This window comes from Lissotriton vulgaris, chromosome 5 (assembly GCF_964263255.1).
Source record: "Lissotriton vulgaris chromosome 5, aLisVul1.2, whole genome shotgun sequence".
Classification (NCBI taxonomy): Eukaryota; Metazoa; Chordata; class Amphibia; order Caudata; family Salamandridae; genus Lissotriton; species Lissotriton vulgaris.
This window is the reverse complement of record NC_141693.1, coordinates 1,865,779,293-1,865,806,126: the sequence shown is the minus strand read 5'-3', so window position 1 is coordinate 1,865,806,126 and position 26,834 is coordinate 1,865,779,293. Positions and strand designations below refer to the sequence as shown.

Below are 26,834 nucleotides of genomic sequence, written 5' to 3'. Positions count from 1 at the left end.
TTCTACACGTGTAGTAAAAATCTCTGCATAAAAAAGATAGACGGAGCTGAGCTGTCTGCATAGAAGTTTGTGAACTGCATTTTGTAGTATGTAGTACTAATCTAGTACTCCTAAATGTAGTGAATGCTACGGACAAATTCATACACACACTGGGGTCTGCACACACTATTGTCGTCGCCAGGTCTGAAGTTATCCGTCCATATCTTTGTGTTGACAGACGTAATGCAAATTTCTATATTTACCTACAAATAGGCACTAAAATTCAGCTGTTTAGGTTGATGGGAGTCTATGCTTCCAGCACATACATCTCAGTGTGCATGGTGCTTTGCTCAACAATAATGTTAACCCCATACAGGGGCCTCCTGCCTACCTGATACCACTTACTCATACACTTGACATCTTACCTACCCTTATGTCTCTATGCTGAGACTCGTTTTGGTGTTACCCACTAACACACACTTGTAGAACCACCCTTACTCCAACTCCACCCCACATACTTTAATACAACTTGGCCCATCCGCCAAAATCCTCTTTATCCACTTTCACCCTCTACTGGCTTGCCTACAAGTTCTACCTTGCATTGTCCTGTCATCCCTCACCCTCCTCATCCTCACCCTTACCCCCTGTGTGACCTTCTCTCGCCCACCCACCTCTCATGGAAGCCAATCCCAGATAGATAACAGGTACACTTACGTGAGGGCCACCTTCCTGCTGCTGTGCCCAACCCGTGTTGGAACCACTCAGGTTGGGGGATTTAGCGGGGCTGCATAGTTCCGGGAAGGGGTTTGGGATGGCAGGCATAGAAGAGGGCCGGGGAGTTTCTTCCTTCAGAAGTCTGCAAAGAGAAATTAAAAGAGTGAAGGAAGGGCATAAAGAACACCAGAGCAAGGCACATACCTATATTAAGTCTGTTCCTGCATGTGCAAATAAGAGGTGTCCTCTACCCACCAGACCTGCTCAGTTCTCCACATAAAAAACCTTATTCTTATGCCATACCTGTGAATTATATGTGCCTCAATAAAAGGGGTTATTGAAAACAAGTAGACAAATAAAACTGCAGAATGTATCCCGAGAGCTTTCCAGAGAGTACAGCAGTTCAGACGGTGCTTAACTTGTAAAATAAGTGCCAGGGCACTGCAGCTTGCACCACCTATTGCCTCGGTCATCGCTGCCAAAAGAACTACTAACCATCTCTCTCGCCTGCAAGTGCAACAGTTCAGATCTTCCAGGTCCCCTAAGCGAAAGGGAAGGCTGGGGAGGCAAGTATTAGCAATTTTTTAATGTATATTGTATTCATAAACAACCGTTGTTCTGCTCATCTCTGAATTAGATTACATGAGCAGCGGCACCATGTGGCAGACTGTGCTAAGGGCCGAATTGACAATTAAGTGCCGGTGTCCAGCACAGGAAACCAATTAAGTGCCCGTGCTGAACACCGGAAACCACCAGGTCAAATTAAGCACCGAGTTCAGGAGAGGAAGATGCACCCCTAACACTGCCAGGCAGCAGTTGTTGGAAGTGGCACTGAGCACATGGTGGAGTGCCCTCACCGCCTGGACCACTATGGTGTTCCATGCTGATGGTCACTTACAGCAGTGACATAACAAATCATTAGGGCCCCCCATGCAAGATACTGCAATGGGGCTCCCAAGATACAATCACACTGCCGCCCACCCTGTCCAGGTTACTTTTCTCACTACCCACACCAGCAACAGGAGCTTCAGTGATACAATTCACATACAAATATAAACATTCTCCTCAGTCATGGGGACTGCAAGATAAACCAATATTTGATTAAAAATTGTGGGAGGGAGGTGAAAGGCTAACTTTGTCCTTCGCTGCTCTCAAAAGAACTAAAATCAAAACAACCTTTAAGAAAAGGGTCTTCAGGGGGTAACTTTGTAAGGGATATGCATATGGAAACGAAATCCATTGAAAACGAAATTAAGACAAAACGGTCACTTATATGTTAAAAACGATGTACTTTCGTTATCATGTGCAGTTACACATTTTGCTATTTTGATAATTGTCTACCTAGTGTTGTGCTGCTTACGTACCACTTGTTAAGAAATACCGTCTGAATTGAGTGTGCTTCCAAAAATGAAGTTTCATAAAGCACACCCTCATTTCAATTGTACAAGATCTTCACAATCACAAGAATGTAGAGTCAAGTTGATCTAGGTTGCATATATATGTACACAATGTTAATAATGACATAAACTATCCAGAATTCCACCAGGACAAGATGACCAGGTCACGATGCTTAAATGTATAATTTTCTTTATTTCTTGTTCTTTTGAAACTTATATCCAGATGTGAGATGCAGCCAACACAACACAACAGAACACGAGAGCCCCGTTATCAGGCAATTCGCTTTCTGATGTCCTTCTTACTTCTGAAGAACACGACGTGATGGGATCGGTCCTTCGTGTGTGAACGCTACAGTATCAGCTCCTTAGGTCACGTTAAATGATGTTCTAATTTTATTGGGGGCCATACAATCACCATCTTTTAGCTTACTTCCATATTTACTGATAGGATCACTTTGGAGCCCATATACACCTATATCTGAGGGGACCAACACATTACATGAAGCTCCATCTACTAGGAGCTCCTATCCCTTCTTTATGCCTAATTCTGAATTAGATCGCTCCGGATACAGATTGTCTGTTGTGTGGACTTGTTCCCAATAGAATTTTCTTGATGTTACACCTACTACATGACTTGAGATCTTTGAAGAATCGTATAATATCCTTGGGAAAGTCTAAGTACTAATTGTGTACAGACAAAATACGTGTTGGCTGAATCTCACGTCTGAATATAGGTTTCAAAAGAAAAAGAAATAATTAAAATTATACATTTAAGCATCGTGACCTGGTCATCTTGTCCTTGACCTGGTCATCTTGTCCTGGTGGAATTCTGGGTCAGTTTATGTCATTTATTAACATTGTGTACATATATAAGCAACATAGATCAACTTGACTCTACATTCTTGTGATTGTGAAGATCTTGTACAATTGAAATTAGGGTGTGCTTTGTGAACCTTCTTTTTTGGATGTTTGCAATAGCAGGTTGTTCTCAACTTGCTAATAACACTCTTTGGTAGGGAGTGTCATTGGTTTTCTTAGCACCCGCTGTACCTACAGCAACCACATACTTAATACGCTCCCAACTGTTGTGATTACTGACTTATCTTTGTTTTGATGTGCGGTTTTTCCCTATTAGGGAACACTAGTACCAGTCTGCTCTTGTGAATTGAGTGTGCTGTTGTCTAGGAGGTATGATGATACACTTAGCATCTTCATTTATCAAATTATACAATTTTTAGCACGTCACTAATCCTCCTGTACATTGTGTTCCCAGTCTGCAGGAACTAGGAGAGTCTAGAAGGGTTTCAATTTGCAGCTGAATTATAAACACCACCCACATTTTGCAATTAATGGACAATACAAGAGGTGCAAGGAGACAGGTGTTCCTGCCTCATGACAGTTTGGATAAATATGGTACCAAACTGTGTTTTTTACAACAAGGTAAAAAAAAAAGAAATTAGCTAGTGATAATGTCTCACACATTGTGCTAAAAGGGAATGTAAGGAACATCACAGTAATTGAGGGGCTCCAGAAGCCTTATTTCTCAGAATAAGCACATCTTGTAAGTCCCTTTCAGAATACTAAGCGCTTCCTAAAGACAGTTGATGTACAAAAGTTCAATATTTCTGTTAGGAGAAATACAGGGATTAGACTGTCTCTTTCCAAATTATTAGGCCATAAAAATGTATGTGTAGTAAAATAACATACAGGATTTGAGTGTATCCATACTAATATAATAAAGAGAGCCCAAACCTTTGAGGCGGGTAATCTCAGGAACCACAGCACCAATCACAACACCCAATACAGCGATGGAAAGGGCAGTTACAGCAGAAGGACATAGGCTATGCAGATGCCCACCATATACATTTAAAAGGTAAAAGAACCGTGCCAGCAAGGTAGTCCCTTGTGGGCGTGTCTGCGTTGTGCTGGGGGTGTGACAAATGCTGGGGGCGTGTGGTACGTTCCGCCCTTCATGCCATGTCTCATATCGTGTGCTAATCCCACCCTGATCCCTTTAAATACCCCTGCACCCCATAATCATAACCCACCCTTACTCCTTAAAATACCCTTAAACACTAACCCATCTTAACTCTATAAACATACCCTGTACCCCAAAACCCAAACCTACCCCTGAACCCTAAAAATACCCCTGTACCCCAAAACCCAAACCTATCCATGAACCCTAAAAATACCACTGTACCCCAAAACCCAAACCTACCCATGAACCCTAAAATACCCCTGTACCCCAAAACCCAAACCTAGCCCTGAACCCTTAAAATACCCCTGTACCCCAAAACTCAAACCTACCCCTGAACCTTAAAAATACCCCTGTACCCCAAAACCCAAACCTAGCCCTGAACCCTAAAAATAACCCTGTACCCCAAAACCCAAACCTACCCCTGAACCCTAAAATACTCCTGTACCCCAAAACCAAAACCTAGCCCTGAACCCTTAAAGTACCTCTGTACCCCAAAACCCATACCTATCCCGAAACCCTAAAACTACCCCTGTACCCCATAACCCAAAACTATATCTGAACCCTTAAAATACCCAAACACCCCAAAACATATACCTCAGTACCCCAAAACATATACCCCTATATCCATACTTCCCTTATCCAAACATTAAAAAAAAACATGCTTTTACCATTCATGCATTTACAACGAATTTCGTTGTAAATGTATGCGTGGTAAAAGCATGTAAAATGTAATGCCATGCGTTATACTTATAATGGCATTGCGGAGTCATAGTACTTTCGTAATGAAAGTATGCAGAGTGATGGTATGCGGAAAGAAAGTTGCGGAATAATGGGTGTTTACCCTCCCCCGGTAAGTACATTGGTGGCCCGGCGGCCCACATCTCCAGCAACATACTCATATTTTTTCACCACCCATTTGAAAAATGCACAGGTCTCTCTCATTGATGGCCAGCACCGACATACACTTTTAGACACACCTCCCGCCACAAGTTCAAGAATTGCGAACTGTAGAGCTGGGGAGCTACGTTCGAATCTCGGCATCAGTTCAACATCCTGTGATTCCAGGCAAATCGCTTTGTCTCCCTGTGCCTATCACAAATGAATGTGTTCTTCTGTAATGTTAATTGTGCTCATGCCATGTTGTTGAGTTCGCGCTATATAATATTTCAAGGAAAAATAAAGTAGGGAAACTCGAGTTCACACACTACTGAACGCGCACTCTTAAGTGCATCAGCAGTGCACTGTGAATCGGAGCGTTTCACAGGCCTGTCACAGATAAGAAATGCTAGCAAAACGAAATCCTACAAAACATTATACTACTGGCCGGCAGCAATTCATACCCGGACAACGTCGGCACAGGCTGCTAGTTGTTCTATAATAATAAGATCTTGCATTTAAACAGCACTTCATACCTCTCTTCTGCCATTTCTAAGCACTGTGAGTAATAAATATTGCTCAATTAATATTACTTAATTTAATGCCCTCAGCATAGCAGGATTCAAGTCTACAAACTCTGAGGTAATTGAAATTTTTATGGTCAAGTATGTCCCCTAACGTGTACCCCAACGTCTCCATGTACGTGCTTCAAGTACATGTAATTTCCCTCCATGACCGAATATGAAGACGCAAACACATTTGCGTCCAACGTTAACATGTCCTCTTTCAGATCCACCATGAATGGATCGATAATTCAGTTCCTAACCATGCCATGCCAACGTCTTTACATGGTACACTTTTACGTTTTTCCTGGCTCTGCCGAGCTAGGCCCTGATTTCTGTCTCCGAGCCCTTTCTGCTTTCTGCCTCTGAAAGCTGCAGCATGGACACGTATCCCTGACCTCTGCCTTACTTCCTGCCAAGCGAAGCGGTGCCTGGCTCAACCTGGCCTGCCTGCCAAGACAGTATTTTGCCTTCAAGTTATCTGTTCAGCCTCCTCGAAAATACATTCCTGTCTAGTGATTTAGGTAAACATCTCCCCGGCTGCAGAGCAAAGAGCAAGCCTTCCTGTCTCCATGCAAGTAATTTACAGATCCCGTTGCCATAGTAGGCCCATGGCCCCTGCACGTAGACACGTAGACATATATGCACGCACTAGTATTCAGTATAGATTAGCCTCTGCCCGAGAGACCTTTTACTTCAGATAATACATCCTCCAAACATAAGATACTAGATATGTTATAGGTCCAGGTCGTTCTGACATCCCAGACTTCTGTCTCCTCTACTAGTGTTAAAGTTCTCCCCAGTTACACGTCTATGTCACGTCATGCTAGTTGCGCGCGCATCCTCACTTCCTGCTGACTCTGCAGATTACCTCTGTGCACACACCCACTTATGACACTTTCTGTGACGTCTACATTACGTTCACATTATACGCCTCCGTGTACGCCTATTACACGCCTTCTTTCACGCCCCTTGTTACGCACATGTGTTCTTATCTTCTTCTTTTCACCTGTTACGCCTACTGTATTGGATTCAATGATGTTACTTGACTATATATAATGTGTACTGTTAATAAAACGTTGACTATCCCTTCCCGAACCCTAGTGGTGATGGAACATGATCTCCAACCTCGAGGTTTTTTTCTAATAAACCCCGTAAGACTCAGATACCACGGACTCTGCCTCTCATTTTTATGAGCTGTCTTGTAATGATAATTATACGGAAAAATAGATCAGGTAAAATATTTACCACATAATTTGGCGCCCGAATAGGGACCCCTCCCCCACCCCACGCGCCGGAGATGCGTCGCAGGCCTTGTCCCCTGCCACAGCTGTGACGGACATCCATGCGCATCTGCAGGTTTTCCTGTATCTCCCTCAGGCCTACGGAGGTGACTGAGACTGCGGTCGACATCCAGACGAGGCGGTGAGGAGTGCGGAGGATCCCGACCAGAGCCCAGCCGAGAGTAGCAGTGTCCGAGGTATCCGGAGACCCACCTGTTCCGATGTGACGAGGCGCATGCGTAGTAGCAGTACCAGAGTCCAGTCCAGTCCGAGGCCTTCAAGTTCAAGTTCAAGTATTGCTCCCGGTGAGTACCGTTGCTAGGGAAGCATCTAGACGGGTGCATTAGTTTGTGTCCGGTCAAGACAGGTCTGGGTACACAGTCCTGGTCCGTACGTGTTCACTTAGGTGAGCGCGGTATGACGTGTCTCTTTACGGGACCGGTCTGTACTGTTTAGCAGTGCATCTAGAAATTCAATGGTTCAGTGATTCAGTATTCAAGCCTTCTAGCATTTTTCTTACGTGATCCCAGCTATTGTGTTTTAAGTACTAGACAGTATCTATTTGAAATGTTTTGATGTGTTTCATGTCGTGGTATGAATGACTGTTTGCTTTTCATTACTGTGTCTATCGTGTCCGAGTCCAAGTCATAATGCCGTTATTTACAAAGTTGCGTCAGATAGGAACTAGAAAAGGGATACTCGAAGAAGCAGTGCCTGTTCCGCCTAGGGACACTCCAGGGCACTTAATGTACCACAAGCACGGCTTAGACGCCATACTGTATTTAGATTTGTGGGTCGACTACACCAAGCACTTAGAAGAGAAGTATAGATGGCCTGTTTCAGGAACATGGGATGCTGAATGCATCATGAGAGTAGAAGAAGCATTATGGAAAAAGAAAGCCAGACAATCTCAGAAAGATGCCATAGAATTGTGGCGTAAAGAATCGCATAGAAGAACAGAAAAAGAATTCAGAAAAGCAGAGAGAAGTAGAGAAGAGTCCGAAAAAGTCAAAGAAAAAGAGTTACTAGAAGAAGGAGAACAGGTCAGATCAGAACAATTAGACCGTCAAAGAAACGCACTCATTACAGGCATGTATCCAGTTCTTGCCGAGGGCCTGCCTAAGGCGACCCCGGAAGTACCCTGTAACTTGCCACCACCATTGGTTCCGACTAAAGTACTTCACCATAAGACCGCAGCAGATATTTTCCTTTCTTCCTATTTAGATGATGTAGCTCCCGCATATACCAATATACCCGTACATCCTGCTAATAATAATCTGCCACAGCATATCCCTGCTGATCAAGTCACGACCCCTCCACGTCCAGGATTACTTCCTGCACCTGCTGTCACTTCCTCTTCTGCTGCTGTTACTGGTCCCCCTACTTCTGGTCCTCTTAACCCTTTTGCTACAGACGCGGCTCAGTCGTCCCCGTTAAATGTGTCTTTCCCACACGTAATGACGTCAAGTCATGCTCATGGTTCTGCCTCAGGGGGTGCTTCAGGAGGTCCATATCACACCCCGCCGCAATTACATCGAGTGACAATGAGAGAGTTAGCTACACAACGTACTCCGGCAGCGATGCCGCATGAAAAACTTAAACAGTATCTTACGGATTGTAGATATGATCCAGTACCTGGCAAGGCAGGAGAGATGATGTTAGCCTCGTTACGTCTAAGACGTGTTACAGATTATCTAATGTTATTACCAGAAATGCCAGAGCATCTAGACAACATATATCATTTTATTAGGACAGGAGAGAGGCCAGAATGTGTTCGAGAAGCCATGGCCTATCAGAAAGTTGAGACACAAGGTTTACTTTTACGATTCTTGATTAATTGTTTGATAAGGGAACAAGATCAGACAGGTGTTGTTAAGGAAGAGATGAAAGTACTGACAAAATGGAGTCAAAATATTGCGGATGGTAAACATGATAAACAGAATTGTATAGATGCCATGTCCAGAAAGATCCGTAAAGAAATAGTAGCCATACATGCCCGACACAAGGCTGATAGGACAGCCGAGTCAGACGAAAAAGACTCCTCAGAGGAGGAAGAATTAGAGAGTCCAGAAGTACAGCAAGATACGATAGCATATGTCGGTAGAGCGAAACCTCCTAGACAGTATCCTTTAAGTAGTCCTTTCGACAAACCCATTCGTCCAGAAAGCAAGAAACGTTACCTTTCCCTGATACCAGAGCAATGTTCTCTTGAACATATATTCCAAGTTACTGACAAAATCCTGAAAGAAAGAATAGGCTATCATGAACTTACTACCTTACGTGATCAGGAACTAGCCCGGTCAGCAGTCCAATGGGCCGGGGATGACAGTATATATAATGATGAACTAATAGTACGCACGTTTTTAAGTCTTACTCCAGAAGAACAGCGATTAGCTGGTATATATATGACCCAACATCTCATTACACAGTATGAAAACCAACAATCTGATCCAGGTCCATTGTACCATCTATTGCAAGACTTACTGCTGAGAAGATGGAGAGGTCTAGGTACCGATTTAATTGATATCATTCTAGAACAACGTCATAAATATAGAACATTCCTGACTCCACGTCTTGTTTCCGTTCCACCTCCAGTTAGACAACCATATCATCTAGACAGACAGAATCCCTTACGAGAAGTACACCCAATCCGGAAGCCAGATGATACGCTTGAACGAGTGTTTGTATACACTCCTTTGACTAAAATGGAATTATTGGAAATGAAGAAAATTGTACCTTGTCACGATAAAGATCCTGCAGGTTTTCACCGTGAATTAAAAGACATGTTACTCATGGGTGATTACACATACTCAGACATTCTTAAAATGTTGAAAGTATTGTTGCCAGCAGGGATTTACGAAAAACTGAAAGAGAAGGATTGGGAGGTGGGAGATAAAAAGATTAATTGGACCGAATTAGAAGACGAAGAAAAAGGACGTACCCCAGGTTTAGGTCTTGGGGAGAAAACTAAAGCGTTACCAGGATTATTAGTACAGGTTTTGCCTAGATTATTAACAGTTAAAAAGGAAGATTGGGATGCAATCTCAGCCTGCAAACAGAAACCAGATGAAGACACTAGTGATTTTTATTCCAGATTCGAGAAATGTTTTGTTATTAATAGTGGCCTGAAAACAAGTAGTGAGTCGTTCCCCCATCTATTCGTGACCAAATTAGTTGAGAATTCCTTACCCCAGGTTAAGAACAGAGTATTGAAAGTCGAGAGTACATGGCAAGCTAATACTCCTTCCCAAATGTTACAAATGTTACAGTACCACCAGAATAGAATCAGAGAGGAACACGATCATGAAAAGAGACGCATGAAAGATACTAAAATGAAAGTATTAGTTGCCCAGTCTGTTCCAGCAGATGGTCAGAAGAGGGGTAACACTCAGAATACACAGACTAGTCGTCCTACAGGTCCTGTTAAAGGAAATTGTAATTATTGCAAGCAGCCAGGTCACTTTATAAATGAGTGTGCCGTTCTGAAACACAATATTGCTACAGGCAAAACGAAAGAAAGACCACGTCAGCCTAGACCAGAATATGTTCAACAGAATATTCAACAGAATCCGCAATCTGCTCCACAACATGTACAGCAACAGACAGTAGCTGTTCCCCAATCTCAACCCATTGCCGCAACACAACACGTCACACAACAGATGTATCAGTATGCACAATCCGAGTATCCAGATTACCAACAGTATTCATGAAATAGCCTAGAGAGGGAAGTAGGTTTGCCTCTCATCGAGATTCCTGTAGATCAAGAGGGTCCTTATGTACACAGTCAGGTATTAGGAAAAGACAGAAAATTTTTGATTGACACAGGGGCAAGCAGAACTACCATTAGTCATGACGAGGTTCCAGGGGCACCCCTCTCAGGCTCACAGAATGTTTCCCTTGGATTTTCAGGAAAACCTATTGTTAATGAAGTATCGAAACCAGTTCCCCTTGCAGTTGGTCCATTGTCCCGTACTACAGATTTATTGCTTACGAAGTCATGTCCAGAAAACCTGTTAGGTATTAAAACGCTGAAAGCCCTAGGAGCTGTAATATGTTGTTCTCCGGAAGGAGTGAGATTGTTTTTGCGTGACTTCAAGGGTCGCTATGTGTTGAGAGATTTTGATCCCCGATTACAGAATGTACCACAGCATTTATGGGCACAAGGTCCGACTGATGTAGGTTGTATGCATATTACACCATATCGTGTTACACTCAAGCCAGGAGTTGTTCTGCCCAGAATCCGACAATACAAATTGCCACCCGAGGCTGTAGTAGCCTTATTGAAAATTATTGACGAGCTTATTGCTCAAGGAGTAGTTGTAGAAACTGTCTCCAATATTTGTAATTCTCCAATCATTCCAATTCTTAAACGTACTGATCCAAATGCACCTCCTGTTTATCGATTAGTGATTGATCTTAGAGAGCTTAACAAATGTATCATACCTCAGTTTCCAGTGGTCCCAGATATTTCATCGCTATTGACTGCTATTGATTCTGAAGCGGCGTTCTTTACTGTAATCGATCTCAAGAACGCCTTCTTCAGTGTCCCCATTGATCCGGAAAGCCAGTACCTTTTCGGATTCAGTTTAAATGGCCGAAGCTTTAAATTTGCACGTGCACCTCAAGGGTTCACGGAAAGTCCAAGTATCTATAGCCAAGCCTTGAAAAGACAACTTGACAGTATCCACATGCCTGCTAATACTGCTCTGCTTCAGTACGTCGATGATCTATTGATCACCGCCCGAAGTGAACAAGAATGTGAACATGCATCTCTGACAGTCCTATTTTTTCTGGCCGACAAGGGACACAAAGTGTCTCCTTCGAAGCTGCAATTCTGTGTTCAGCAAGTTGTGTACCTTGGTCACTTGCTGTCCAAGAGGGGGAGACAGCTTACACCTGACCGCATCCAGTTAATTGTACATATGTCACAACCCAAGACACAAAAGGAGGTACGGGCCTTTATAGGCCTCACCTCTTACTGTAGACAATGGATTCCTCAGTATGCATATCTAGCCAAGCCCCTTATACAGTTGACAACCCAGGAGGCAGCGTCATCGACTGTCCTCCCTTGGACTCAGGAACATACACAAGCTTTTGACGACTTGAAGAAAGCCTTATGTCAAGCACCTGTTTTAGCGACACCATGTTACAGCAAGCCTTTTACACTTTTTGTCACAGAACGCGAAGGTACTGCATTGTCAGTACTCACCCAAGATCAAGCTGGTTCACACAAACCATGTGCTTATTTTTCCAGTACATTAGATCCAGTAGCCCAGGCTCTGCCTGCGTGTTTGAAATCTGTAGCAGCAACAGCTCTAGCAATCAGACAAAGTGATTCCATAGTATTAGGACACCAATTGACAGTACAAGTTCCACATTCCGTGGAAGTTGTTTTAAACCGAACACAGACTCAGCACTTGACTATAGCACGACTGACAGGTTATGAATTGACATTATTCCAGCCACACATAGAAATCAGACGCTGCAATACATTAAATCCTGCTACACTTTTACAGTTAAGTACAACAGACCCTATGTCACATGACTGTGAGGAAGTCATTAACACTATGACGAAGCCCAGACAAGACTTGACAGATATCGCATTACCAGATCCAGACCTGACACTTTATGTGGATGGTTCATGTATGAGAACAAGTACAGGAGAGTTAGTGGCCGCATATGCAGTGACCACCGAAACTGAAGTCATAGAAACACATCGTATTGACACACTGTCTGCCCAGGCAGCAGAACTCATTGCTCTGACCCAAGCCTGTATTCGAGCCAAGAACATGAAAGTTAACATATACACAGATTTCCGTTATGCATTCGGAGTTGTACACGACTTCGGAGTCCTCTGGCAAGAGAGAGGTTTTTTAACTTCCCACGGCGCCAAGATACAGCACGGTCCCCTCATTCAAGCTCTGTTAGAAGCCATACATTTGCCTACAGCCATAGCCATCATGAAGTGTAAGGCACATACGAAAGTCACAGATACCATTTCCCAGGGTAACGACCTGGCAGATCGAACAGCCAAGCATACAGCTCAGACTCACACTCAGATTGATATGACAAAGACAGTAGTTCCGACACATTGCATGACAGTTAGGGATCCCGCACTAGATGTAATTGACATACAGACACATGCCACTCCAGACGAAATCAAGAAATGGACAGAACTAGGAGGGATCCAGACAGAACAGGGATGGATGACGAAGGGAAAAGCCACATGGTTTCTCCCCGACTCTATGGTTCAAGTTATCATTAACACAGCACATAGTCCTGCACATTTAGGAGAAAAAGCCATGTTAGACAGTATTCAAAACCTTTGGTTCAATAAGCATTTACGAGCAGCCGCAAAACAGAAAGTGCGTACTTGCATGATCTGTTGTCAGTTCAACCCAGGTAAAGGCATTCCCGTAGAGCAAGGTGGATTTCATCCTCCTGATCACCCTTTTGAAGTCCTCCAGATGGATTATATCCAGATGGAACGTTGTTGAGGATTCAAGTATGTCCTCGTAGTTGTATGTGCACTTTCCCGATGGACAGAAGCATATCCAGTCCCAGATTACACTGCCCCGACCACTGCCAAGCAGTTGGTTCGTGAATTTTTCCCGAGGTATGGTTTGCCTCGTGTCGTGTATTCAGACAACGGACAGCCATTCTCGTCCGAGCTCATGAAGCAAGTTTCCCTTTTGCTAGGTTACCAATGGAAGTTCCACTGTGTTCGGCATCCCGAAGCAGCTGGTTTAGTAGAGAGACACAATCAGACTCTGAAAACACGTCTTGCCAAGATCTGTGCAGAAAAAGGAGTAGACTGGATAGTAGCCCTTCCAGTTGCCCTTTTTTATATGCGAATGGTAGCCCATTCTAGGACAGGGCTATCCCCGTATGAGGTGGTTTTTGGCCGGCCACCGAATATGTGGGGGACGCCTCTGCCCCGTAAATTAACCGATGTTGACAGTAATATGCTGACAGATTACCTTGCTTCCTTGATGTCTGCACTACAATCATGTCGTTCACAGGTCTCAGCAGCTTTTCCAGACAACACCGAGGTGAAACCACACAAGATCATCCCTGGTGACTACGTGTATATACGTAATTTTGACCGGTCGAGCCCTCTGGAGCCCCGTTGGAAGGAGCCGAAGATCGTTTTGATGACCACAAGGACTGCAGTGAAACTTGAAGGGAGAAAAAATTGGCTCCACTCGAGCCACGTCAAAAAGTGCTATGGACTTCCGCCAAAAACTGATTCCCAGGACTTTCACATTCCAGAGACTGATATTAAACTCCCCCTGGTAGAGAAAACTCCGTCCCAGGAGTACAGATCAAAGTTGAGGTCTAGTAAGTCAGACAGTTTAATTGTTTAAGTCCCCCCTGGGTGAAGCGGTTAGACGGGTTCCTGACATGTACAAGCTAGACCCCCATAGTGAGAGAGATAGACAGGAGATCAAGAAACAGAAATATTGCAAGAATCTCCGAAGTAGATGTATTGTTACTTTACTCGTCATGTTTTTTCTGAGTCTTACGATTATATGCCTAAGCTATGTGTTACATGTATATCTTCCTATACAAGCACATTCTTCTTTCAATGACACTGCAGACCACACCTTTAGTGATCTGCCCCCGCACGAACTTTCTTATCGACTTGCACTGCGTAACAATTCTTTCATCCGTATGTTACATCATTCTCACCAGACCAGCAATGCCACTAATTGCTGGGTATGTGGCGGACTCCCTCCCTACCAGAAAATGACGGGAGCCTTGCCTCTTTTTCCTTACCCGTTTACACATAATGGTTCATGTGGGGCATGGTTTACATTAATGTCCTCGTTAGATAGCAAGTCCAAAGTTTCCCAAGGTAATTGGATATGGGGAGACCTGAAAACAGTTATGAATAAAGCATGTTTCCCTGACAAAGAGGGTCTTCCCCAAATGACAGGTACCAATTTAGAAAACGAAGTATATGGATTAGGTAATTTTACACTTAGCCTCATGATTTTGAATGTCCAGTCAGAAACTAGTTCGAATTCACCCTCAATACCAGTTTTACCAGTGAAGGGTGACCTATGCGTTAGAAAGAAAGGTTCAGTACAACTAGGACACAGCGATTGTAATACAGTTATTGAATTCAGTGATAAAGGCAAGTCTACATTCAAAGCTTCCCGACATTCCTATTTCATTTGTGGCCATAAAGCTTACATACGTTTACCTCCAGACTGGGATGGTACTTGTTACATTGCATTCCTACTACCACCTGTTTTTCTAGCCCCACCTGATTACCATAGAAATTCTCATCTCATTTATGTTAGACCCAAGAGAGATCTCCCGATTGTCGATTATACTGAAACCACATGGGAACAATACACAGATTTCAATAAAGGATTCTTTCCTTATTTAGGAACTGTCTCAAATAGTAAACTGATACGTAAATTGACCAGAACCCTTGAAGCAGTAGTGAATGAAACTACTTTTGCCCTAGGTAATTTAACAGAAGAGCAGTCTGCTATGAGACTTGTCGTTCTTCAAAATCGTCTCGTCCTTGACGTCATCCTGGCAGATAGGGGCGGGGCTTGTAGAGTCATCGGATCCAGTTGTTGTGTTTTCATTCCAAATAACGCACCGTCAGTATATAGAGCCATAACTCGGCTCCACAAGATTGCAAGTCAGATACACCAGAATCCAGGCACCTGGACATGGTCCGGTTGGCTCTGGAGCATCATATCAGCCTGGGGATGGAAAGTCCTATCCTTCCTTGGAATAGCCCTACTCATTGTATTTAGTTGTTGTCTGTGTCTACAATGTGGGCCAGCGATTTGCGGCTTGTGCGCCACATCATGTATTCCCCATCCAAGTCCACATTCTCATGCCCGAATGAGAAAAGATGAACAAATGATGTTATATGAACAGATAGATGGACTCATGAAGATTGATATCTCCTGAAGGGAACGTAGGGGACAAGGAGGGAATGAGGTAATTGAAATTTTTATGGTCAAGTATGTCCCTTAACGTGTACCCCAACGTCTCCATGTACGTGCTTCAAGTACATGTAATTTCCCTCCATGACCGAATATGAAGACGCAAACACATTTGCGTCCAACGTTAACATGTCCTCTTTCAGATCCACCATGAATGGATCGATAATTCAGTTCCTAACCATGCCATGCCAACGTCTTTACATGGTACACTTTTACGTTTTTCCTGGCTCTGCCGAGCTAGGCCCCGATTTCTGTCTCCGAGCCCTTTCTGCTTTCTGCCTCTGAAAGCTGCAGCATGGACACGTATCCCTGACCTCTGCCTTACTTCCTGCCAAGCGAAGCGGTGCCTGGCTCAACCTGGCCTGCCTGCCAAGACAGTATTTTGCCTTCAAGTTATCTGTTCAGCCTCCTCGAAAATACATTCCTGTCTAGTGATTTAGGTAAACATCTCCCCGGCTGCAGAGCAAAGAGCAAGCCTTCCTGTCTCCATGCAAGTAATTTACAGATCCCGTTGCCATAGTAGGCCCATGGCCCCTGCACGTAGACATATATGCACGCACTAGTATTCAGTATAGATTAGCCTCTGCCCGAGAGACCTTTTACTTCAGATAATACATCCTCCAAACATAAGATACTAGATATGTTATAGGTCCAGGTCGTTCTGACATCCCAGACTTCTGTCTCCTCTACTAGTGTTAAAGTTCTCCCCAGTTACACGTCTATGTCACGTCATGCTAGTTGCGCGCGCATCCTCACTTCCTGCTGACTCTGCAGATTACCTCTGTGCACACACCCACTTATGACACTTTCTGTGACGTCTACATTACGTTCACATTATACGCCTCCGTGTACGCCTATTACACGCCTTCTTTCACGCCCCTTGTTACGCACATGTGTTCTTATCTTCTTCTTTTCACCTGTTACGCCTACTGTATTGGATTCAATGATGTTACTTGACTATATATAATGTGTACTGTTAATAAAACGTTGACTATCCCTTCCCGAACCCTAGTGGTGACGGAACATGATCTCCAACCTCGAGGTTTTTTTCTAATAAACCCCGTAAGACTCAGATACCACGGACTCTGCCTCTCATTTTTATGAGCTGTCTTGTAATGATAATTATACGGAAAAATAGATCAGGTAAAATATTTACCACAACTCGACCGAAAAGTATTGGAGCGCTTTACATGAGGTCACATACATTTCTTTTGTTTCCTTTTTTTAAGGTACAGGGAGTTTAACTTCTTTGCCCCAGAATCACAGATTAATGAGCCAACACCAAACTTGAGCCTGGTTCCCCAGTTCCAAAGTCGGCAGCTCTGGCCATGGCACAACATCCTCTCCCCACACTCTTGACACAAAGGGGCTTATTATAATGTCGGTCGGTGACAAAAACAGGACAGACAACCTCCGGTCAGCGGTCCCGACCGCCTAATTATGATGTGAGAATGCGACCGCACATAGCACCCGTTGCATTCCTACATTTCCCTACGGGAGCATGTGTTACGGATGTAAACCGGCCATAGCACAAGCTCCCATTGGGAAAAGAGAGGTTGTGTTAATCCCTGCACCATGTGGCAGGCACCTCAAGGTGCAGGAATCAACGTGCCCCCACAGCCCCCAACCAGAGGCTGAAAACATAAGGGGGTCTTGCTAGGGGCCCCCAAACACGCTTTCTGACACTCTTTCCATGTCGGAAAGCTCAGCATGGAAAGCCTATTGGAAACCGTGCATTGTAATCCGGACGGCGTAAAACGCCATCCATATGGATTACAGGCCGGTTCCGACTGGTTGACGGGCTCCTTGAGCCCGTCGGAAGCCAGCCGGAATGACCGGCGGGTTTCAATTCCAACCGGCTATATTGTAATCAGCCACTTGGGATTAAAACCGACGAGCTCTGCCGTGCGGAGGCTTTATGACAGAGTTCGTCATAGGTCCCAAAGTATTGGCCTTCAGATCAATACACTTGTTAGTGTAAGTATTCTATTCATTAAGCCATCTACCCAGGAATAACGGTACCAAATCTGATGTTGTTTTAGTTTCTTGCTAATTTTGTATGCAAACATGTGCCCATGATATGCTAAAGTTCTTTCCATACATGTGCATCAACATTCCAGTGTGCTGCTCAGTGTGCCAGTGGTGGTTTCAGTGCCTGCTCAGGGAGCCATTGCTAATCATTGTAGCACATTACCCTTGTATGCACAGACCTTACGAGGGAAGACATCAATTGTATCCCTTAGTTAGATCTACTACCATAGTGCAAATTTGAATAGCACCCGTGTTCAGCACATACTACAGGAAAGTCACAACTATGCCCCAGAGTGTACAACCTGGATCAACATGCCAATCTACTTATCTGCATACTTCATAAAACATGGCATGACTCCTTGAAGAGATCCGGGGTCACCTTGTATCCACATGCTGTTTTATTTTCTAAGATTTTTGCCCGACTTTTCCAAATACATTTGAAAGAAATGGAATCAGCTGGTGTGCACTGGAGGACATATTTATCAGCAGTGCTTAATGTGTAAAAAACATAAGTGCCAGGGCCCTAGTCAGAAGGCCACTGCAGCTTGCTTCACACATTGCCCTGGCAGCGCCGCCAATGACAGTACCTACACAACTAACAATCACACTGCCACACGTACGACTTTTCAGACTGTTTATGGCCCTCAAAGCTTTAAGAATGGCTTGGGGAGCACATATTAGTTAATTTTAAAGTATATTAAATAAATAAACAACTGTTGTTCTGCTCATTTCTAAATTACACAATCAGTTCCACCATGTGGCAGCTGTCATAAGTGCTGGTGTTGACAATTAAGAGCTGGTGGCAAGCACCGGAAACCACTTGCTCAAATTAAGCACTGTTTAAAGTGCTTGAGAGGAGCAATCTTCAGTTAAATGTAAGGATCTCAGGACATAGGGCCACATGTATGAACCTATTTTGTGTGCGCGAACAGGCTGATTCGCATACGCAAACGCAAAAAAGGCTTTTCCTATGTATCAAACCCTAGTTTGCGATTCAGTAACCTGGTACCGAATGGCAAAATGGGTTTGCAATCTGGTATTTGGAAGGGGTGTGTTTGGGGCATCCCTTCCAAATACCGAATCGCAGCGGTGTGTATCGCAAAACATTCACATTTTACCACCATCTTCAAGTTGGTGGTAACCCATTCATAAATGGAAAGGGGTCCGTAAGGAACATATTCCTCTTTGGGAATGGTGGCGAAAACGTTTTTTTTAAGAGCAGGAAGTGGTCCCATGGACCACTGCCTGCGAGACCACTGCCTGCTCTTAAAAAATGAAAGCAAAAAAAAATGATTGCTTTATTGAAAAGCAATCACTGGCATGGTGGTCTGTTGACACTAACAGGCTACTATTCCCGTGATTTTAGTGATTCCTAGGGGTCACATATTGCGACCTACCTCATTAATAATAATGACGTAGGTCGATTTGCGACACTCTTGGAATCGCTAAATGACACTCTTGGGGTTTCATACATTAGGAATAGTGATTACCTAATTGCGATTTGCAATTAGGTAATTGCTATTACTAATGTTGGTGCTTGTGGTCGATAGACACTTTTTCTTTGGACAGATGCTATCTCGAGTAGGCGTGGGCGGAAAATCCGTTCCGCTCGCGGATTTTGCGGATTTTCGGGAAATCCGCAATCCGCGAGATTTGCGAATTTCCCGCAAAATCCGCAAATCCGCGAGCAGCGGATTTTGCTCGCACTGCTCGCACTGTTCGCGTGAGTTCGCGCCCCGCGAATAAGTGCAAAATTGCAGAAATACGATTTTAGCAAAACTGAAAGTAACTACTTACCAGGTTCAAAAGTTCAGGCTCATCATTAGTAGCCATTTCCTGGAGTGCTTCCTGAGGGGCCCCTCCAGAGTTCAGTTGCCAGTTGAAACTAGTATGTGACCCTGCTCTGAACCTCAGAATAGTTACACATATGCCACAAAGGTCCTGAATTACAGCTAAGGGAGACAAGCAGGAGCCAGGCTGGAAGTTAAAATCCATTAATCAGCCCCTAATTCATTATTGTCAGTTGGGGCAGGGCAGGTGTTGTAACTAATTTTGCAACAATGAAAGCACTTAGCAAGTGCAAAAGATCACTAATCAGGGCGCACTAAGGAAGCAGGTGCCAGCTAAAAAAATATTCTGTGACACATGAATCAGCCCCAAATTAATTCAGGTCACTTGAGGCAGGGAAGGTGTGCTTTGCTTTGCCGAAAATAATGTACACTGGACAACCAGAGGGTGTGGTGATGAAACAGAGGGTGGCATGGGTGGGCCAGAGGGTGGCATGAGTAGTCAGAGAGTGGCAGTGGTGACAGAGAGTGGCAGTGATGAAGAAGAGTGTCCCAAACAGGCTGGACACGTAGAAACAACAAGTTCGCGAAACTTGCGACCCGACAGGTAAGTTCGCAATTTGCGAAAGTGTACAAAACCCTCGCGAACTGGCAGAAACACGGGCGAACACAAAAAAAAAAAAAATCCGCAAATTCGCGGGAATTCGCGGATTTTGCGGATTGCGAATCCGCAAATCCGCAAAATTCGCGAACGCGAGATCCGCAAAATTCGCTCATGCTTAATCTCGAGGCCACCACATTCAAACGGACACAATTGCCAGACTGAACCAGCACACACCCTAACTTTCCAGCCAGTGCTAAGGAGCTAAGGTTTGTTATGTCCCTGTCTTAGAGGGGTGTTCCATGCCCTGCCTCGAGTATCTGGAAGACAGGTCGGTGGTGGGACTCTGGAGTTCAGTGCAGAAGAAAGAATGTCAATTTTTTTTTTCGAGTGCCAAACGAACACCATGGGTTTCAGAAAAGGGGCCTATACATGTCTTATAAACTGCCCTTTCCAAGATGATGGTCTGTCCTGGACAAGCATCCAATTTCCTGCTACGTCTATTCCCATTTGCATAGTATAAAAGGAGGCATTCCCAAGTGATAGATGAATCACAAATAATTTCTTCCTTATTTTTCATGACATTCTTTGCCCCCTTCTTAATATTTTTGAGCCTGCCTTGGCTTCTAGTGGCTGGAACGTCTGCTAGATTCCCCTTCTGGGCATTCGAGCTTGGCCCTTTCCTCTATCCTGATGTCAGCGGAGTTTCGAGTTATGGCAATCACGTCAGTATTAATCTTCATCTTCTATCAAGAGCTACAAGATTGCAATGGAGGTTTTTTTTTCACCCTTTGTGTATTTTACTTGTAACTGGGATCCTTGTAAGGAGAATCCTGACGCTGCACGGTGGCACTCTGTCTACTGGGAGGTGTCGCCCTTTCCTCAAGCAGTGGACTCAGCAGACCTCCTCAGCGTGCAGTCCTTGACATTAATCTGCATTCACATATTTATAACTAAAGGTCAGTGCTCACACTGAGTGTTATTACCATTGCAGAGCGAAACTAACTGGATGAACCACTGATTCATGCTTCATGGGTTCCTTGTTTCAATCTCTTTACTGAGAAAATACTGGATCCCATAGACAGAGAAATATTTAAGGAGATTACTGCATAGATGTAAACCCTTGGGTTCTTTGTTTATAGCTTCTACACTTGAATAGTAAATATTGCATAAAATATACATGCATATGCATAACGAGTAATAATGTATTTATTGTTATTGTTGAGGGAGTGGAATCATAGCCCACTTGAGGCTTCGCCTCTCGCGAGTCATGACCTAACCCCACACTTAACTATAGTAATAAATAGCATCTGCATATATAGTAAACATGCACAAATGTGCACTTACATAAACCAGTTTAGTGGTGCATGTTCTGTTCTAGACAACAAACCTCAATTTATTAATTGGCCCAACAAAGCCATTTATTTATGCTGTTTCCTGATTGAATAGATTAAAATCATTACCCTGAAAAAGTGATCTGATCTGTTCAGCACAAAAGTGTACTATGGTTAGGCCTGATTTTAAACTGAAAAGGACATTTTCCTTTGCTTTTAACTTTGCAATCAAATAGCAAAAGTTGCTACGTATTGGAATACCATGCTTTGTGCGGGGGGGGGGGGTGGAGGGGGGGGGGGAATTCAAAGGCGGTTAAAAATTGAGATTGTCCAATTTCACTCTCATAAGAAACAACAGCAACATACGCTGAAGGGAATTACATACATTGCACACAATTAGAACTTTAGTCAGGGAAGAGGCTGGGTTTGCTGTAAATCCGTTCAATAACTTTTGGAGAAATAAGGGTTACAAAAAAGTAGCAGATGGACATTGAATACTTAAATTACAGCAAGCTTGTTTCCGGTCCAGGGAAGACATGGCTTGGCAGTTCAGGCTGGACTGTTCCCATGAGGCACAGGGTTAGACTGATTTGCATATAGCCATGTCTGAACTGGGGTGGCAGGGTGGGCTAAAGAACGGTGATGGATTAAACCTAGATCTTTTGACTGGGTGCGAGTGTTTAATTAATTCAGATGCTGCGTCCATCACCACCACCTTTTGTATCCAACCTAACATGTCAATTGTTGCACTCCTGGCAGAGCAAGTGGTTGTCATGTGTTAACTTTGGTCTGATTTTTTGTCACATGGAAGAACTTGGAGCACTGCAGGGTTTAAATAATAGCCCTCGAATCCACCTGCAGTCATTTTAATACAGAGTTCCACATTTACCCCCTTGCAAGGGTCACAAATTGAAGGTTTGGGCTCAAAAGGATATGATGTCTGGATGTGAATGTCCATGCCAACCCAGAACAAGACAGTTCTACTTCGGTATCAAACAAGTAAGTCTTTATTGAGTTAATTTTCTAGACACTTTCTCCAAGATCGTCTCAGAAAATCTAATGGCCACGGGAGGGGGAGATATGTTGGGCTCGGAGGTCAGGTGTGGTTCTGGGTCACAGTTCTGCTTCGATTGTTACTAATGCTCTAGTGATGGGTTGAGGGCATTGTGCTGTCCTTTGATAGAACTGAGGTAAATCCTGCTTGATTTTTAGGTCTCGGCTAAAGACGCGCGGAAGCGCGTCTCCGCCGAGATCTTATGTCAGCGAGTGTGCTTCCCAGGAGACACTCCTGGCCGCGCGCAGGCGAATCTAAACTGGCACGCGCATTAGTACGAGCGCTGCGCGAGGCTCCCACACAACACACGCATGCGCATACCTAGAAACAGAAGCGCTCACGCACGCACATACATACAGAACCCCCCCACTCATACATACACACACACACACACACACACACACACACACGCGCGCGCGCGCGCGCGCACCGGCCCCCCCTCTCCCCTTTAACTTACTGTGGCAATCTGGGGGACTCCGCTCTCCGCACCGGCAGGGAGAGTTGACGCTGCGGCTCCTATCCCGGGACTCCCTCTTCGTCAAGGGAGCCCCGCAACACGTGTGCAACGTCCTGTTGTCGGCCCCGGGGCTCTCCACGCTCGCAGGAGCCCCGGGCCGCTCCACGCATTTCCTCCGCCTGCCTCCTCTTCTGGTCCGGACGCGGCTCCGCCCCCGTCACAGGCGACATTGCCTGACTTCCGGTGCGGCCGCGGCGGAATTCCGGGGGCAGTAAGAGTTATTGTATATTTGGCTGCTAAATGAAAGCGTGTCCATCTTATTTGCATGTAGACGAGACTCACAACGCCACTCTAACAACGACACTGGCTTTTGTTCTGTTTGCCTGTTGAGTTCTAGTTGCTAGTGCAATATGTAAAGATGGGATAAGCCATTCTGTCTTATTTCCGTGCTGTGTTGGATTAATTAGATATCTCTTTCTCAAGTGTTCTCAGTGTTGAGCTGGTGGAGAGATTTAGCGTGTTGCTTGGTGTCTCTTTGTAGCATGTTTGCTTTGAAAGGTCACGTGTGCTTTAAACTCCTGGTTTGCTGTATCCATTTGGCCATGTATTTATGTGAGGGAAGGTCGTGTTTGCTATGACTACAGTACTTGGTTAGGTAATGCTCTGTCTTTATAATCTTACTTTTATGTATAAATACTGTCATACGCTTGTTTTGACTGTGAGGAATTTGTGCTTTTCTTTATTTGTCTGTATCTATTCCTCTTTGGCTACAATGGGGCAGTGTTGACATGGTCCTGCCACCCTTTGTAGCTGCAGTGTATGGCTTTGCACTACATTAGTCTTCTTTGCTCCTGCGACAGCCTTTGGCATTGAGTTGGTGCAGTTGCTGTAGAGTTGCAGCCACAGTCCTGCAGTGAATCACTGTGACATCCTGTGAGCTCTTTTGTAGTGAGACACACCTTTGTGTTTGCTTGTGACTGCAGGACTGTGGGATAGAGTTGCCATCGTATTCTGTTTCCACTCCACAGTGCTGTGTCCTTCCCGCTCACTGCACATCTCGGATTGCACATTGCACGTCATATTAATAGATAGTGGAGCAGCTGCCGGAAGTAAGATTGAGATGAAAAATCAATACCAGTAATTGGCCCTAGACAAAGCGCTTCATTCATCCTATGATGCCAATGGGTGGCTCTCTACAGAGACAGGGTGAACGGGACAAGAACAGAGTAGAATACATGTAACGGGCCTTGCATCTTCAAGGCATGCTGGGAACAGGTGGCCCAACCCTACATTTATTGGTAATAACAGTTTTCAGTTTCGATCTCATATTCCGAGTAGTGAGTGCAGAGTAGTGAGTGCAGAGTAGTGAGTGCAGAGTAGTGAGTGCAGAGTGCAGAGTAGTGAGTGCAGAGTAGTGAGTAGTGAGTGCAGAGTAGTGAGTGCAGAGTAGTGAGTGCAGAGTGCAGAGTAGTGAGTGCAGAGTAGTGAGTGCAGAGTAGTGAGTAGTGAGTGCAGAGTAGTGAGTAGTGAGTGCAGAGTAGTGAGTAGTGAGTGCAGAGTAGTGAGTGCAGAGTAGTGAGTGCAGAGTAGTGAGTGTGAGTAGTGAGTGCAGAGTAGTGAGTGCAGAGTAGTGAGTGTGAGTAGTGAGTGCAGAGTAGTGAGTGCAGAGTAGTGAGTGCAGAGTAGTGAGTGCAGAGTGCAGAGTAGTGAGTGCAGAGTAGTGAGTAGTGAGTGCAGAGTAGTGAGTGCAGAGTGCAGAGTAGTGAGTGCAGAGTAGTGAGTAGTGAGTAGTGAGTGCAGGGTAGTGAGTAGTGAGTGCAGAGTAGTGAGTAGTGAGTGCAGAGTAGTGAGTGCAGAGTAGTGAGTGCAGAGTAGTGAGTGTGAGTAGTGAGTGTGGAGAAGTGTGACTCAGGGGTTAAAGGCGGCAGACCTGGAAGCTGAGATCGGCCCTGGACCAGGGTTCAATTCCCCGCCTCGGCGGGTCTTGAGCTCAAAAATTCCACGGACTCGATAATTCTCGCTCCGGTGCCTTCTCGACTCACGGGTTCACACTCTGTGACTCTGGGCAATAGCTTGCTTAATCTCCACAACGGCCCCTCGCGGCGGGATGCCTGGCTTTCACCTTGTGGATACCCTGCCGGGGTTATCTCACAGGGGAATACCAGGACGGGTTCCCTAAGCAAGCGCCGGGAAACCCTTTGTGGGTAGCTGTGCGCTATATAAGCTCAAATACATTTACATTTACATTTACAGTAGTGAGTGCAGAGTAGTGAATGTGAGTAGTGAGTGCAGAGTAGTGAGTGCAGAGTAGTGAGTGCAGAGTAGTGAGTGCAGAGTAGTGAGTGCAGAGTAGTGAGTGCAGAGTAGTGAGTGAAGAGTAGTGAGTGTGAGTAGTGAGTGTGAGTAGTGAGTGTAGAGTAGTGAGTGCAGAGTAGTGAGTGCAGAGTAGTGAGTGCAGAGTAGTGAGTGCAGAGTAGTGAGTAGTGAGTGCAGAGTAGTGAGTGCAGAGTAGTGAGTGCAGAGTAGTGAGTGCAGAGTAGTGAGTGCAGAGTGGTGAGTGCAGAGTGGTGAGTGCAGAGTGCAGAGTAGTGAGTGCAGAGTAGTGAGTGCAGAGTAGTGAGTGCAGAGTGCAGAGTAGTGAGTAGTGAGTGCAGAGTAGTGAGTAGTGAGTGCAGAGTAGTGAGTAGTGAGTGCAGAGTAGTGAGTGCAGAGTAGTGAGTGCAGAGTGCAGAGTAGTGAGTGCAGAGTAGTGAGTGCAGAGTAGTGAGTGTGAGTAGTGAGTGCAGAGTAGTGAGTGCAGAGTAGTGAGTGCAGAGTGCAGAGTAGTGAGTGCAGAGTGCAGAGTAGTGAGTAGTGAGTGCAGAGTAGTGAGTGCAGAGTAGTGAGTGCAGAGTGCAGAGTAGTGAGTGTGAGTAGTGAGTGCAGAGTAGTGAGTGCAGAGTAGTGAGTGCAGAGTGCAGAGTAGTGAGTGCAGAGTGCAGAGTAGTGAGTGCAGAGTGCAGAGTAGTGAGTACAGAGTGCAGAGTAGTGAGTGCAGAGTAGTGAGTGCAGAGTAGTGAGTGCAGAGTAGTGAGTGCAGAGTAGTGAGTGCAGAGTGTGCAAAGTGCAGAATAGTGAGTGCAGAGTAGTGAGTGCAGAGTGCAGAGTAGTGAGTGCAGAGTGCAGAGTAGTGAGTGCAGAGTGAGTGTGCAGAATGCAGAATAGTGAGTGCAGAGTAGTGAGTGCAGAGTAGTGAGTGCAGAGTGAGTGTGCAGAATGCAGAGTAGTGAGTGCAGAGTTGTGAGTGCAGAGTGCAGAGTAGTGAGTGCAGAGTGCAGAGTAGTGAGTGCAGAGTGGTGAGTGCAGAGTGGTGAGTGCAGAGTGCAGAGTAGTGAGTGCAGAGTAGTGAGTGCAGAGTAGTGAGTGCAGAGTGCAGAGTAGTGAGTAGTGAGTGCAGAGTAGTGAGTAGTGAGTGCAGAGTAGTGAGTGCAGAGTAGTGAGTGCAGAGTGCAGAGTAGTGAGTGCAGAGTAGTGAGTGCAGAGTAGTGAGTGTGAGTAGTGAGTGCAGAGTAGTGAGTGCAGAGTAGTGAGTGCAGAGTGCAGAGTAGTGAGTGCAGAGTGCAGAGTAGTGAGTAGTGAGTGCAGAGTAGTGAGTGCAGAGTAGTGAGTGCAGAGTGCAGAGTAGTGAGTGTGAGTAGTGAGTGCAGAGTAGTGAGTGCAGAGTAGTGAGTGCAGAGTAGTGAGTGCAGAGTGCAGAGTAGTGAGTGCAGAGTGCAGAGTAGTGAGTGCAGAGTGCAGAGTAGTGAGTACAGAGTGCAGAGTAGTG

At 44.9% G+C, this 26,834-nt stretch overlaps 1 protein-coding gene across 3 annotated transcripts in view; it reads right to left on the bottom strand.

Moving 5' to 3' along the window:
- The window catches only part of GRB7 (growth factor receptor bound protein 7), a 672,870-nt gene that overhangs the window by 134,116 nt on the left and 511,920 nt on the right, over positions 1 to 26,834 (bottom strand). For all 3 annotated transcript variants that reach the window (XM_086924360.1, XM_086924361.1, XM_086924362.1), the window contains one exon: positions 694 to 835. In XM_086924360.1, coding sequence (XP_086780486.1) covers positions 694 to 835 — 142 coding nt within the window. The remainder of the gene's footprint in view (positions 1 to 693; positions 836 to 26,834) is intronic.